Source organism: Eurytemora carolleeae, unplaced genomic scaffold, assembly GCF_000591075.1.
Source record: "Eurytemora carolleeae unplaced genomic scaffold, Eaff_2.0 scaffold73, whole genome shotgun sequence".
NCBI lineage: Eukaryota > Metazoa > Arthropoda > Copepoda > Calanoida > Temoridae > Eurytemora > Eurytemora carolleeae.
The window spans coordinates 92,266-107,511 of record NW_019396049.1 but is presented as its reverse complement, the minus strand read 5'-3'; the positions used below and the strand labels follow the sequence as shown (position 1 = coordinate 107,511).

Here is a 15,246-nt window from a genome sequence, read left to right as displayed (position 1 = left end):
CAGCCAAAATCGATGAGAAGATGAGAAGTTTGCTAAACTAAGTGGTTTGTAATTCTAAAACGAACATGACTAGGACTATAATAAAGTATTAGTAAGTTAGTTTAACACCGTTGCGACACTAAAGTTGACCCAGTCTTGAAAATTGATGCAACTTTTTTTTAACAGTAGGGATCTATTTGAGTAGTCTATATAATCAACAGAATTAAGAAAACATATTCAAGAGGTAAAGATTCCACTGAAATGCGTACCAACTACCAAGTTAACCTCTCTTATCCCTAATGTTAAAGGCAATTTATGTAGATTATTTGTTTAAAAATACTTCCCCAAATTTTCGGCTGAAAGGTTTCCTGTTGTGCCACTGCCAGGATAGTTAGTATTTGAAAAAATTATTGGGAAGGATCGAAAATCTGGACTTTTTTACCGTCTTGACAAACTTTTCCGGTCACTTGGTCGTTTCTTCGGAAAATATAGAAAATTTAAAACTTTTTAATTTAATGTTTATGTTGAGAGAATCCTAATTTAACTCGGAGCAATTTGGTCAGTTTGGGATGTTTTGAGACAAAATTGGCTTCGGAAGTCCATGACTTCAACTATAATCAATAATTTGCTGTTTAGTAAGTATTAAAGTTAAATACTCAAATAGTAAATAAATAAAAGTAACAAACGTGAGAAATATATTAATAAATAGTTAAATAGATAAAAATTAAATCACACAAAAATGCAACGTCATCACAAAACATGTTCTTAGAGGAGATGATAAGGAAGTTTTCAAACCTTCAATCATCACGGAATGATTTTGTCTTTGGTAATCAGTTGTTCTTTGATTTTTCATTTATATTCGGTTATTGCACACAGAGTATAGATGGAGAGGAGAAAGGATGAAGAGAAAGAGGGAAGAAATGATAAAGGATAAGGAGAAAGGATTTGAGATAAGGAGAAAGGAACATAAAGAGAAGAAGATGAGGAAGGATGAAGAGAAGGAGAATTGATAAAGAGAAGAGGAGAAAGGATAAAGAGTAGGAGGGGAGAAAGGAAGAGAAGGAGATGAGGAGAAAGGACCAAGAGTAGGAAAGGAAAAAGGTTAAAGAGAATGAGAAGGATGAGAACTGGGAGAAGAGGATAGGACAAGAATCGAGCGAGTGGTCCTATGCGGATGGATTCTTCTTCATTAATTCAATATCGGCATCCATCATATCTTTTACCAGCTCATCAAACTGAACCTAAACAGACAGTTTTAAAGTAGAAAAAATATTAAAGATGCTTAAACAGGGGTAAGCAGACACAACCCATTAGCACACCGACCACCGTAAATGACAGATCGATTCAAAATTCCAGTCTTTAGTCTTAAAAAGTCTACATCTATCTATAATTTTATTAAATAAGCCTCAAAAATCCCTTGAGCAGAGCTAAGAGAAAGGATTTAAAATAGGGATTTATCAAAGTAAGAACTCTTGAACAGATAAAAAGAAAAACAACTGAAAAAAACTTCAAAATAGCGCCAAATAGTTGGAAAAAATAAGGGAAATCTTTTAGATTTGAGCATAGCTACGATGATTTGAAGTTAGGATAAAATATACCTTTGGTTTCCAACCCAGCTGTGTTTTTGCTTTAGTTGGATCTCCGAGCAACTGTTCAACCTCTGTAGGTCGGTAGAACTTAGGGTTTACCTTCAATCTGAACAATAAATTTTCATTAATGAAATAATTGTAATAATATCTCTATACAATTCGTGACCTAGTAAGAAGTAACAGCCTGCCTTCTAGCTCAACTATGAAATGAATTAACAAAATTACGAATTTTTAAAACAATTAAACCTCTTAAACACTCTTAAAAATGTTTAAACTAATTATACAGTAAAGTACGAGTGTTTAAGGACCAGACTTATTCAGTTCTGTTTTTAGATAAATTAATTCACATCTAAACCGTACCCTTACAGAAGTTAGGAATGAGCCTAGCTAGTGTCCTATCATATAAAGCTGTATGTACGTAAGAATGTATGTATGGATGGGTGTATGAATGTATGTATGGGTGTATGTATGTATGTTACATAAAAGTGTGTCCTTACTGTTGATCATTATTACTACATACTCAATGCTCATTTGCTTTATCATTAAAACCCCTGAATATATGTGTCTGCATAAGAATGATCTCTTTTGAGACAAAGAATGTTGATTCCAGCCAATATGAGGGACAAGTATTCCTTAATTTCTCGTACCTAATAATTCCAGTTCCCTTCTCCTTTCCTATCTCAGAATCTCCGGACCCCTCCCACACCAGTTCCATCCCGATATGTTTGAAGGCCGCCACAACAAACTTCCTGACGGAGTGCATCTCCCCGGTGGCGAGGACGAAGTCGTCGGGTTTCTCCTGCTGCAACATCAACCACATACCCTCTACGTAATCCTAGGAGTAAAAATATCAATATTGAATTCATAAAAGGATTTATACAGGAGATATAATTTCACTTTGATTTCTAATATCTAAGATTTAAATAAAATTAAAAAATTAATGCTTCTACAATTTTTTATTCCAATTTCTCTAAAACTTTTTCTCCGAAAATCTAAGATTATGTGTTAAATGTAAAAATAACGTACGAAATTATTCAAAAAAAAATCTGAATAATATCATTCGTTAAAAGGTTCGGTGGTAAAGGAAATTATGATTTCTTAAAATGTTTAAATATCGAATTAAACTTTAAAATAAAAAATCAGAGAGAACTAATTTAGGGAATCCCAGTGCAGGAGTGTCTAAGGTTAATTGTTTAAAGTATGTTACTTATATTATCACATTTTAAATGAATTCCACGTAAGTTGAAGACAATAATTAAGTCGTCAAAAATTTCCATGTTTAATATATCACCCTATACCTTAGCGTGTCCCCAGTCCCTCATAGAGTCCAGGTTTCCAAGCTCGAAACATTCAAGTTGGTTCAGATGTATCTTAGATACAGATCTGAATAAAACAAATTTTCATCCCGTACATCTAGATTCATAAATATTGAATAACGCATTATGAAAGAATATATTTGCTTTAGTTTCCGAGACGTTGTGATATAATAGTCTAAATCATTTATACAATTATTTCGGTTGATTTATTAGTTAATTTAGAAAAAAATTTTCAAAAATGTGTTTAAGAATTAATTGGCCATAACAATTACAACATTTGTATTCTTTCTTCATATCTTTTTAAAATCCTAATTAATTTCTATTAATACTCCCATTTCCTGTCCTTAACACATAGTTCCTGCTTTCTAGACCTAGTTCCTGTTTTCTACTCGTAGTTTTTTTTCTAAATCTAGTTCTGTTCGCAAACAAACAATCAATCAATCAATCAATCAATCAATCAACCAACCAACCAACCAATCAATCAAATGGTAAGTATTGAACAAAACTATTTTTCATCAATCACATTACAAACCTTGTAATTTTTCTTGTTACGAACGTTTCTCCTCGTCTTGGACTTTCATGGTTGAAGAGGATTCCGTTACAAGCGTACATGTTGTACGCCTCACGGTAGTTTATCACAGACCTATGTACAGAAATTAATAAAATTCCACCCTATTATTCTTTAACTAAAAAATAGTAGTTTATGAAAGATACAAAAATAACAAATCGAGTAAGTATTTACCAGTATGCAAAGAGTTTAGCCACTCCATATGGACTCCGGGGATAAAATGGAGTTGTTTCTTTCTGTGGAACTTCCTGGACCTTTCCATACAGCTCAGAGGTAGAAGCCTTAATCAGAGCGGGGTTAGTTTAAGAATATTTTAAGAAAAACCAGACAAAACCAATTCGTATCCTTCGTTTAAATATACGAATTCAAGATCTACTCTGGAATTATAATCAAATACCTGATAGAACCTGACAGAGTTCCCTAAACCACAGGTTCTGATTGCATCCAGTAGTCTCAGGGTTCCTACACCATCAACCTCAGCAGTATACTCAGCAAGGTCAAAGGATACCTAGTTAATTCAAATATTTAACCAACTAGCCTCAGAAACCAAAATACCGAGGAAAAGAGACAGAGATAGAAGGAAAAAAGAGAAGAAAAAGGAAAATAAATGAGAAAGGCGTTTAGAGAAATCGGGGATTTTTTTTTATAATGGAGAAAAAAAATCTGATAAACATTTTTATCAATTTAATGCGACTACAATTTTATAACAAATACGCCGATCTATGCGGCCGGTGCTATCGGCCCGGACCTATGGCCACATTACACAGACAAAAGTCTGGGTGGGGAGGGAGGGGGAGGGGAGATAAATTCTAACCTTAACATGACTTTGTGCGCCCAGGTTGTAGATCTCCGTTGGTCTGGTTTCATTAATTATTTTCACCAAACAGTTGCCATCAATTAAATCTCCATAGTGAAGAATCATCTTACCCTGCGAAAAATAAATAAATTATTGAAATAAAAATAAAAAAGAATAAACTTTTAAAATATCTTCATGGACTGTAAATGATAACATAGTACTAATAATAATAACGATGCTAGCATCTTCTCCAATTTAAAAGACGTAAACCAATGGTATCTTGTTCGTACCTCTCTGTGAGTTTGCGGATCATCGTAAAGATGAGCAATCCGTCCCGTGTTGAAGGACGAACTTCTCCGAATAATTCCATGAACCTCGTATCCCTTCTCCAGGAGCAGTTCTGCAAGATACGACCCGTCCTGACCAGTTATTCCAGTGATGAGAGCAACTTTTTGCCCGGACTCATGGTCCATATTTTTCCTGCAATGTAAAACAGATTCCATCCTGTGTCTTAATGCTACTGTGACTTGAGCAGGAGAAATAATGACTACTCGTCAATTAAAAACACTTGTAAAACTATAGCAGCTGAAGAAAACAGCTGCTATAACTCGGTCCTAATAAGAGAAGGTTAATTTAGGTCCCACGTCGACTAGTTCAAACTTTAATGAATTGTTAAAAAGTAATTAACAAACAAACAACAATATAATCGGAGAATTGATACTGCGATGTTTTTAACTTCATGCCCTTTTCTAGAATTTATATTTCCCAAAAATAATTGCGCTCCCTTCAAATGATCAAAATACCAAAATCACATTTAGTAATTGTGTTGTTTTTTTTTTCTGGAAAATATATTCAAGGAAGAAAGAGTAATAATATTAGGGGGGAGAAAATTTACTCTCTAAAAAAGTTATTTTATATTATTATTATTTTTATCCATAATTTTTTAATCAACATATAGAAGACTTTACTAACGAACTGCTGTGAACTTTTGCCAATTTTTTTTTTTAAAGTTTCGACAACAAGGTTTTGAGTCATTGATTGATTGATTATCGTTTATTTCTTTATGGACTTAATGCCTCATTACTGGCACCTTAAATCTGACAACAAGGTTTTCATTTTATTCCTTGACATTTCTCGAATATTTCTCCTTTTAAGTCGCAGTTTCTATTCCTTTAGTGTACAGGAATAAAATCTTTAAATAAATCACTCCAACCCCCACAGTATTTTTGGAGTGATATCCTAGTTTACGTTTTTTGGACCCCCCCCCTCCTATCAATTTTGTACATGGATCTTACATGTAAGACATGGATATAATTTAACATGTTGTGGCAGCGCCCGGCCCCTCAGCCAGTCCTAGCCACGACGCTCGGCCCCTAGCCTGTCTTAGCCGCAGCGCTCGGCCCCCAGGCCTGTCCTATCCGCAGCGCTCGGCCCAGAAAATGTCTTAACCTAACCTAACCCTAAAAATATACTAATTTTGATAAATATTGTTGAGTTTTTTACTAGGAAATTACAGAACTCTATTTTGGTATCAAAGCAGTAGCAGAGCAGAAAACTTAAAACATTTTTCTCGGCTGGAGGAGCTGGAGTACCAGAAAAATAATCATCCTCAGGGAAAACAATAAATTTTACGATAAAACTGAAAGAATAAGAAGGGGTATACAAGTGTCTTGTTTTATTAATTCACTCTCTATGTTATAATAAGTACAAAGCTATAATTTAATAAAAGTCCCCAATTTCTGGAAAGAGGAAAGATTAAGTGCTCAATTGATGGCACTAATAGACTTCAGTACAGATAAATATTAAAATTCAGTGATGGTGATGGACCAAACCTCTGTAGAGTAAAAAAGTAGATGTTAGTTCCATATTTATTGAAAATATATTTCGGTCTGGGTTGACCCTCGTCAGTTCTAACGATATAATAACCGTCAAAATCGATAAAAAAAAAATAAAAAAAATTTAAAAATACAAGAATATAAACAAACAAAAAGATTATTCAAAATAAAAATTTGGGCTGTCAAATGGACATAAGGGAAAAGAACTCAGATTATGAGATGGAAAACAGATAGTTTGCAAATATTCACTTTCTAAAAAAATGTTTTTAGACAATTATTATTCCTTGAGATTGTTTCTTCACAAAGATTAAAAACAAACTGTGTAGATGTGTGAATATTGAGTTGGGGTGGGGGTCGATCTAATTAACGAACTTTTCCGTGAGTCGGGGGAGGGGGAGGGGGGGGGAACGGCTTGTTTAAGGAGGGGTATTTAAAACCTTTTAAAGAATTGGACATAAAAAACTCTTTTCATCATCAAATGTTATCATTTTCATACTAAATATTTTCTCTTTGGATTGAATTTGGTTAACATGTGGGATTAAACTCTTATCAAAGTAGCTGGATAGCATATAACCAAGATAGTCCAGTACCCATGTATTTAACAAATGTACGTATAAAGAATCAAAGTTGTAAATACGTGGCTTAATTTCCTAGTAATAATTAGGCCAGTCCATGAGTCCGGTTATCTTAAGTGATGGTATAAGACGAGGGGGGGGGGAGACCAGAACTCCTCAACGAGTAATCACCACCACCCAAATGTGCCACATTCAGCGCTAGAAAAAAAATTACGTTTTTTAGTTTCAAGTTTCACTTTAAGAATGTTTGCGGCATTTTCCTCTGAATGTTGTTGTTTTTAACTCCATATCTTTAAAGTTAACGTGATAATAACTATAAATTATGTTAGTTTGAAATGTATAATTCATATATGGCAAGCTATGCTGGGGAGCAGTGCCCTGTGACGACCCTGACTCCCCCTGCTCCCAGAGAACTTCCATAGATTGTAGGTCGGATGTACACATTTGTCTAGCTGTTGGATGTACACATTTGTAGGTCAGATGATCATCAATTGTAGATCGGATTTATAATTTTGCATGGACCTACAACTGACCTACAAATAGTGAACATCTGACCGACTAAATGTGTACATCCAACCTACAATTCTGGTCTCCCCCCTCTTTCTAGAATGCTACTTGGGAACCCTGCTAACCAGGATTACGGTTTCTTGAAGCGGCCTATTATTTCAACCAATGAGAGCCCTTGAATTTGCACTAGGGATGAACGATATTATAAAAAGCAATCATTATAAAAAATAGAAGTTTTAAAATTAAAATGGAAAAAAGTTTTATATTAATGAATAAATTAAAACTGGTATCGTTTATTTGAATATTTTTTAAACATTATAAAAAAGGAGTCTCGATCATCCTTAGCTATTCTGTGATTGGTCCAAACAGATTTTATGAGCGTAGAACCGGTTTCTAGAAAAATCTCGAAATATGGCCGCTCAGCTGTGCGATGTGAATGGATGGAATAATGGAATCCCAACGAAGGGAAATCAAGAAGTAGATAAGCTTTGGCTCAAAAAATGTGTTTTGCTGATTTTTATTTATTTTTATTTACGGTCATTAAGCCCCTTTCCTTAGGTATCGTTACTTTTACGGAAGGATTCACATTGCCGTTGAATGACCATGCAGTACTATAAAATAAGGAGGGTTTTATTAAAGAGACATGAGATTCGGAGGGTGACATTCTTTTCTAGAGTTGACCGTCATTTTCTTCTACTAAATTCTGTTTTCCATCAACCCTTGATATGTGTCTCATGACGTGATAAACAGTTTTCATGTTTTGTTTCTTTAACTCGTAATTTTTGTTGGAATGTTCAATTCAATTTCAGGATTATGGTTTGGACTGGAACTGATGAAGATCCTCCATTCTTCCATGATCATCCAACCATGGGTCCCATGGTAAGGATGGGTTACGCTGTGTTTGTCCAGCCCGCTATTTGGATCAGGAAGAACGTGATAGAACCCAACAGGACTAGCGAACCTGAGGCCTGGTATCACAGGTTGGTTTCTTGTTACATTTGAGATTTCCAGTCTTAATAATTGGCAAATGAATACTTCTGTTTAATTTACAATATATGCCCTGAAACTATCTAGCCGGCCCAAATATGGCCGTGGGAGAAAACAAGCAGTAATGATGGTGTATATCATCCAAGAATTGTCGTAAAGTTGATCTTCCAAAAATTGATATTTTTGGTTAGTTTTCCTTTAAAGAATTTTCGAATGTTTAACAATTTTTTTAAAATGGTATTTATAAAAGATAATTACGAACATGTATATTAGTATTACATTATTTCAGCATTCCAATTTTTCCCACTTTTGGATTCTTTGGTCCCCGGGACCCTTCCTGGGGGGGGGGGGAGGGGGGTTCCAGGAACCCGAAAACCCCAAGTAGGAAACAACACCCCAACGTTTATTTTTGATATTTTCAAATTAATTGGTAATAGAATTAATTAGTCCGTTCATTCTGATCTATTCATTGGTTCAGATTTCTGCCAATTTCTGCTTCTTTTCTAATTTTGTCTGATATTTCTGGTCCTTTGCTAGTAAGCTTAGCTCAGTATATGTTTTAAATTCAATATCTCGGCTGCTGTCACTGAACCCATGAACAATTATAATTGAAATACTAATCCTTGCAAGTTTTCTGGAATTTGCTACTTAACAGGTTTATGACTATACTAAAAATAGATCTGTACACAATAAATGTTTCTTATTTATTAAAGAGTGAGGAAAGAAAAAGGACCCAATGTCAGAACCTCCACTTATAAATAATGACAAATGTGATAAGAGTTTTGGCTAGGAGTAGATTATCAACAATTGGAGCCTTGAAACTGATGTGTAAGAACATCCTGGGCAGTACTTGTAAATTATACTTGTACTTGATGCTTCTCCACATTAGGAAGATCCCTGGTTGATGGATATTAATATGTTTCCCATGGATTGTAAGGTTTACTTAAAATTGGCTAACCAGACCTGTTTCTAAGGAGTGCAAGTCAAGGTTTTCCATAGCTAGCCCAGACCCATGGAGGTATAAAACCTCTGTTTTTCAGGGCAATACTGCGTTGACAAATGAATGCAGGCATTCCTTGTTGATTATCTTGTTTTTCTCATCAATTTCCTTCATATCTTAAGTTTATTATGTGTGAACGTTTAACTTGGATTTGGCATTTTTCTCTGTGTCTCTGTTCTCCTAGTTACTGTTAGAAGCGACTCTGCAAAGACCTAGGTCCTGCTATGCAGAAAGGTAGAGTTAAACTAATGTAAACTTGACATCTCATAATAACCTAGATTTAGTTAAGAACAGACTTTAGAATTCTCCGATTTCTCCAAACGAAGTTAAATTATATTTATTCTGAAAAGAATGAATTCAAACAAAGTAAAATTACATTTACTCTAAATAGAGTGAATTCAAACAAAGTAAAATTACATTTACTCTAAATAGAGTGAATTTAAACGAAGTAAAATTACATTTACTCTAAATAGAGTGAATTCAATCAAAGTAAAATTACATTTACTCTGAATAGAATGAATTCAAACAAAGTAAAATTACATTTACTCTGAATATAATGAAATCAAACGCGTTCTTAAACCCATTAGTAGAAGGAAAAGAACAAGAACAAGATCATGTTAAATTAAGAAATCTATTAAATGCTTATGTTTGAGATTTCATTATAAATATACTGGTTTCGCTATGACTGGATTAATAAAATACTCTTATTGTTTAGGAGTCTACGCCGCGTACCAACCATTGACGAGTGCTATGTAGACGACGTTATTTGCAGAGAGGAAGCGAATGCCCAGTTTCTCAGAGATAGAAAGGTTAAAAGTCGTTTTTTAGTTCAAAACTTATTGCAAAGAACTAATTTCCTTTTGAGGACAGTAAATCATATGATTTCACTTTTGTAGGAATAATCATGTGTGACTCTAGGAGGGGTGTAAAAATACATTGGGGTAAAGTGTTAACTATAGTTAAAATATTATTATTAATAGAGCAGTCATATTTAAAATATTTTAATCTGGTTTTCCCTCTGAAACCAGAAAATTCTGTTCTGAGAAATTTTTTTTTTTTTTGAGGGGGAGTCAGGATCAGAAATACATTGGAAGAAATTGTTTTAATTGTTTTATCGCCTTTCAGGGGGGGGGGGGGGGGTGTCCCTGAAAAAAATTCCCAGATTGTTTTGCATTAAATATTTTTTAAATTGTTTTAGTATTCAGAAAAGGTGATAAATCGCGTCTTTTTTACACCTTTTGTCTGGGAGTTGTTTAAATAATTTTTTTTTAACTAAAAAATTTTCTACTTAAAAATATTTTTACAGTTCAGAAATGGCCTAAAAAATGTTTTATTGACAAGTTAAGAGGGAAATTTGTAAGGTATTGGCCAAAAAATCCATGAAATAAAACCGTTTCTGGTGCAATTTTCACCTCAACTTTTCTTGGTTGGCCAAATAATGCAACATAAAAGAAATTTTTTTTTCACAAAGCAAAAAAAAACAAAACTTCGATATCTTTAAAGAACATGGAGTTATTAAACTTTCGGTGAATTATCTAAGTCTTAATAACTTCAATGGGCCTAACGACAATATCCCACAAAAACCGGGATTTTACGCGTTGCAAAACTTGTTCACTAAATGTCTAAAGCTCCTTAAAATGCTTCCTAAAAAATGTGTAGCACATCTGGAAATTTTTTTCAGGGGCACCCTAGGGGGGGGGGCATGCAGATAATGCACCATAATTAATTAAAGTGAATAAGTGGACAGAAAAAAAAGAATATTGGGAAAACGATTACCTGCATTAAAAACATGTATCTATCAATTCTAGTCGCTTAAAAATCGTAATTTGTAAAAATATGAAAATAAAAAAAGACCAAATATGCTAAGAAATAAAGTTCAATTATTTATTGAAGGTTGAAGGACAAATCGTCAATATCTTGCGTAGCAGACTAGACGACTGTATATTCTACGAGAAGGGTAGTGGACCTGCTCAGTGGGGAGATCCTCGTGATGGTCCAACTGTTGATGTTAGCGAGGGGTCAAATCATCCTTGCAGAAAAATATTGGAAACTTTTGAAAGGTATTTTTTTAAATAAAGAAAAATGGCAGCTCTGTTATCAGTTTTAAACAAACATATGATGAATACTTCTTTTAAATTTAACCAAAAATTGAATAATTTGTATGTTTTTATTATAATTACGACACTGTTTTTATATACTCATGTATATTAGATAAAATATGGCAAAAAAGAAGAAAAAATAAATGGCAAAAAATAAAAAAGAACAAAAATGTAAAAGAATGAATAAATAAATAAATAAACGAAAAAATACAAGTGAAAAAAGATAAAATCTCAATAAAATTAAAGAATTTAATCATTGCAACAAAAAATGCGATGCCATTAAAAAATAAACTTAGTTTTAATTTTAAATCTTCAATTTTAAGTGCTGAATTTTCGGAGGAAATTGTTGATTTAGTCATGGCTGGTTTAACAACATTTTTGGTGTCGTCGAAATCAACTTGAAATAGAAAGGTGCTTCATTTTGATGTCGGCTGCACCCATAAGAGAAGAAGTTAATCTAACTGCTTCTAGTTAAACTTATTCTCGGTTTCTTCAGACACTTTTAGAACGACAAGACTTGAAACTCAAACCCACATTTAGGAGCCTGAAGCCTTCCCTACTAATATGATTTGATTTGATTTGTAAAAATACTTTCCCTTGTCGCTAGTTTTTTTTTTAATTTTTTAGAGCACATCAGAACTACTTTGTTAAATATGGAGAGCTTGGATTGAAGCCCAGGGTTGAAGCAGCCTTCATGAAGCAGAAACATAGGTTTGTTGTGTACAGTTACTCCCAAGGGGGGGGGGGGGTCAAAACAGACGATGAAAACGGATATACAATTGTTTTTATATAAATCTAAGAAAATTACATAAAGTAATGTTATATTATAATTTTAAAAATCTCACATGTACATGTAGAACATGTTCTTTTCACATTTTAAATCCTTTAAGAAAAAAACTCGGGACACCTTTTGTTTTCGTGTCGACAACGACATCTATCGTCAGTTCGGGGATTTTTGAATGAGCCGCAAGTCATCATTAAAAATACTTCCGTTATTTCTGTTTTTAAGACCAAAAAAGAAAATGCTCGTTAATAATTAACTAGATTTAATGAGATGACTTGGATTCATAGAAGCGCTACCAGAGGTTGCAGCTATCTATCTATCTTTCAACATAATTCTGTTCTGACGGTTGTCCCTAACAAACATTAACGATAAACATGGCAAAATAATAATATATTTTCAGGGAGAAATTGCTGACATCGACGAGGACTCCTCAGATGAGAAAGAGAATATTGCAGACGGTGAGGATTCTCCCACGGTTAAGACCGAAGGAAAGAAGGATAAGACGGATCAGGATATCGAGGATGAGTATGGACTGAATGAGTATGACGATGAGGAGGATGGGATTGACTCTAAGAAACTGTTTGGACTGGGAGATCTGACGGTATTTGCAGATCCTGGAGAGGATCCTTACCTTGACCAGGAGCAACCAGATGAGGACGAGGAGGATGTGGAGGATTTTAAAATCAGGTATACTATATTTATTTTTTAAAATTCATATCTTGAATAAGTAGTGAACAATAGTTATTTTTGTGATTGACATGATTATATTTGACGCACTGTTTGACAGCCTAATTCTAGAGGAACAGATAACCTCATCTTGGCCGGACATGTTGAGGGAGACTCCGCTACCCTAGAGGTCTATGTATACAATGATGTCGAGGATGCTCTGTATGTTCATCATGATCTTCTCCTTCCTTCACTACCCTTGGCTTTAGGTAATTTTCAAAATTTGAATCTTGCACCAGCCCTAATTTTACATTTTGATTTCTCTGTTATTTGAATTTCTTGAACTTCTAGAGCTTATGCTCTTTTTCTCTGAGAATATTCAATCCTTCAAAACTTTTCGCTGATTCCGTTTTTTTACGAAGAATAAACGAGATATCCTCATTTTGGCTGAAGATTATTTTAATTGTGGTTTCTTTTTTAAGTGACTAAAACTTATTCTACACCGATTATTAATTTTACTGTCAGAATTCAACACGTTTTAATGTAGAAAAAAATACGAAATTTTTCTCATTGTTACTCAGATAGAGGTTTATTTGAAGGTACTGTTGTGTTTTAACCGGACATGCCAATCTTAAAATGAAATGTCACTTAAAATTACGCCTACAAACTTTTCATTTGTTTGTTTTATTTAATTTTTTTTTCTCGCTTAGAATGGTTATCCTTTGATCCTGAATCTGACACTAAAGGAAGCTTGGTTGCGGTTGGATCTATGCAGCCTGAGATCCAGGTCTGGGATCTAGATATAGTAGATTGTCTTGAACCCGCCTTCACCCTGGGTAGGAAGGCAAAGAAGAAGAAGAATATCCCCGGGGTTGGGCACACTGATGCAGTTCTTGCTCTAGCCTGGAATCAGGGAGCTGAGCATATACTTGCCAGTGGTTCCGTTGATCAAACAGTTCTACTCTGGGATCTTGGACAAAAATCAGTTGCTTCTACTCTCAAGTAAAATATTTTTTATTATTTCACAACTTTCTTGTATTTTCATTGTTTCACCTCACCAAATATTTATTTTTTATATTTGTTTTCCTCTCTTAACTAAGCAGCCAACAAATTTCTCCTGATTTTAAGTTGTAAAATGGTTTAAAAATAATTTTTTTTCTTTTTAGATATCACAAAGAGAAGGTTCAGAGTTTAGCTTGGCATCCGTTTGATCCTCAGACGTTAGCTACCGGGTGCTGTGATAAAAAGGTTCGAGTGGCGGACTGTAGAACTCAAGATAGTTACAAGAAGTGGAAAGTAACGGGAGAAGTGGAGCGAGTAATCTGGGATCATTTTAATCCGTTCCAGTGTATAGCGTGTACAGATGCCGGTACTATACATTGTATAGATGTCAGGTTAGATATTAGTAACTACATCAAAAATAGTTGGATTTGATTTTTAAAATAAACAAAAGAAAGGCATGAAAGTAAAGAAAGATTAAAATAGTAATGCTAGGACCAGAGATGAAAACTTTAGAATGTGATATCCTTAATCCCGATCTGTTAATTAATCTGGAGATTAAGTTCATGAGGAGTATAAGCAATATTTAATCTGGAGATTAAGAAAAAGAGTGGATTAAGCATTAATCCTGCTATCCATCATTCTAAAGTTTTCAGCTCAGATCTAATAATTAGCGAGCTACTAGAAGAAGTGTTAAATCACGTAGACTTAGTTGAACCACTTCTCTTAAACTTTAACTTGATAAATTTGAACCAAGGTGTTGATTTTAACATTATTATTCTAATTATTATTTTAATTGCTGATTGCTTAGAACTGAAACTGCCACTTGGACTCTTTCTGCACACACTGAGGATGTTACTGGTATATCTCTTTCAACCCAATGTCCTGGTTGCTTGGTTTCCGTCTCAGCGGTAAGTTCTCTAAACCCATTGTCCTAGTTGCTTGGTTTCTGTCTCAGCGGTAAGTTCTCTAAATCTATTTTCCTGGTTGCTGTATCTCTGAGCTCAGCAGTAAATGATTATTTACTGTGTCTATATACACTTTTAGTTTTATGCAGAACTTCTAATTTTATCTAGTTTAACAAAATATTTTGTAGGATAAAAGTATGAAAGTCTGGGATATTCGGGGAAATAAACCAGAATTTATTATGGAACGACAGATGAATCTTGGTCTCATTCAGGTTGGTTGGTCGATTCTAATAATTTTCTTCTTCTATATTGTATAATGTACCCTGTATCCCGTTTCCTGTATAACTATTGTATCCTGTATTCTATATCCTTTATTCTGTATTGTCCTTTATCTATTTTGTCAATAAAATCAAATTTCGTCACAGATGAATTTTGGTCCCATGTAGGTTTCATCGTTACATCAAATTTTCGTCTTGTGTCTTATTTTCTATCCTTTTTCTAAACTTTTCTCTGGCATCCTTTATCTTGCATCGTGCATATTGCATCATGTATAATGCATCTTCATCTTTTATCCTGTATCTTTATCTTATATCCTGTATCCTGTATCCTGTATCCTGTATTCTGTATTCTGTATCTTT

At 34.0% G+C, this 15,246-nt stretch overlaps 3 protein-coding genes across 3 annotated transcripts in view; 2 read left to right on the top strand and 1 right to left on the bottom strand.

Annotated features, from left to right (window-relative positions):
- Positions 1-657: 657 nt before the first annotated feature.
- LOC111704009 (GDP-mannose 4,6 dehydratase) lies at positions 658-4,776 on the bottom strand. Its single transcript, XM_023476117.1, has 9 exons — positions 4,539-4,776; positions 4,267-4,380; positions 3,850-3,960; positions 3,627-3,733; positions 3,417-3,527; positions 2,867-2,951; positions 2,216-2,403; positions 1,578-1,674; positions 658-1,220 (listed from the first exon to the last, which is right to left on the bottom strand). Exons 1-9 carry the CDS (start codon positions 4,749-4,751, stop codon positions 1,146-1,148), a joined length of 1,101 nt encoding a protein of 366 aa, XP_023331885.1. The 5' UTR covers positions 4,752-4,776; the 3' UTR covers positions 658-1,145.
- Positions 4,777-7,949: 3,173 nt separating this feature from the next.
- Positions 7,950-12,059, top strand: LOC111704016 (NADH dehydrogenase [ubiquinone] 1 beta subcomplex subunit 10). Its single transcript, XM_023476129.1, has 4 exons — positions 7,950-8,145; positions 9,868-9,961; positions 11,046-11,212; positions 11,879-12,059. The coding sequence occupies exons 1-4, from the start codon at positions 7,979-7,981 to the stop codon at positions 12,042-12,044; spliced, it is 594 nt and encodes a 197-aa protein (XP_023331897.1). The 5' UTR covers positions 7,950-7,978; the 3' UTR covers positions 12,045-12,059.
- A 337-nt stretch (positions 12,060-12,396) lies between these two features.
- LOC111703646 (periodic tryptophan protein 1 homolog) overlaps positions 12,397-15,246 on the top strand; it is a gene marked incomplete at its 5' end in the record, with an annotated part of 3,814 nt that continues 964 nt past the window's right edge. Inside the window, 6 exon segments of the mRNA XM_023475667.1 lie at positions 12,397-12,722; positions 12,834-12,970; positions 13,412-13,703; positions 13,868-14,095; positions 14,512-14,611; positions 14,797-14,880. Coding sequence (XP_023331435.1) covers positions 12,397-12,722; positions 12,834-12,970; positions 13,412-13,703; positions 13,868-14,095; positions 14,512-14,611; positions 14,797-14,880 — 1,167 coding nt within the window.

What these genes read in the sequence shown, in the direction of transcription:
- LOC111704016 (XM_023476129.1), top strand. Translation starts at nt 7,979, where the DNA reads ATGGTTTGGACTGGAACTGATGAAGATCCTCCATTCTTCCATGATCAT. An exon ending in CCTGAGGCCTGGTATCACAG is followed by an intron (nt 8,146 to 9,867) that starts GTTGGTTTCTTG and finishes CTTATTGTTTAG; the next exon opens with GAGTCTACGCCGCGTACCAA. An exon ending in AGTTTCTCAGAGATAGAAAG is followed by an intron (nt 9,962 to 11,045) that starts GTTAAAAGTCGT and finishes TATTTATTGAAG; the next exon opens with GTTGAAGGACAAATCGTCAA.
- LOC111704009 (XM_023476117.1), bottom strand. Translation starts at nt 4,751, where the DNA reads ATGGAATCTGTTTTACATTGCAGGAAAAATATGGACCATGAGTCCGGG. An exon ending in GGGACTGGGGACACGCTAAG is followed by an intron (nt 2,404 to 2,866) that starts GTATAGGGTGAT and finishes TTTTACTCCTAG; the next exon opens with GATTACGTAGAGGGTATGTG. An exon ending in AAGGGAACTGGAATTATTAG is followed by an intron (nt 1,675 to 2,215) that starts GTACGAGAAATT and finishes TTTATTGTTCAG; the next exon opens with ATTGAAGGTAAACCCTAAGT.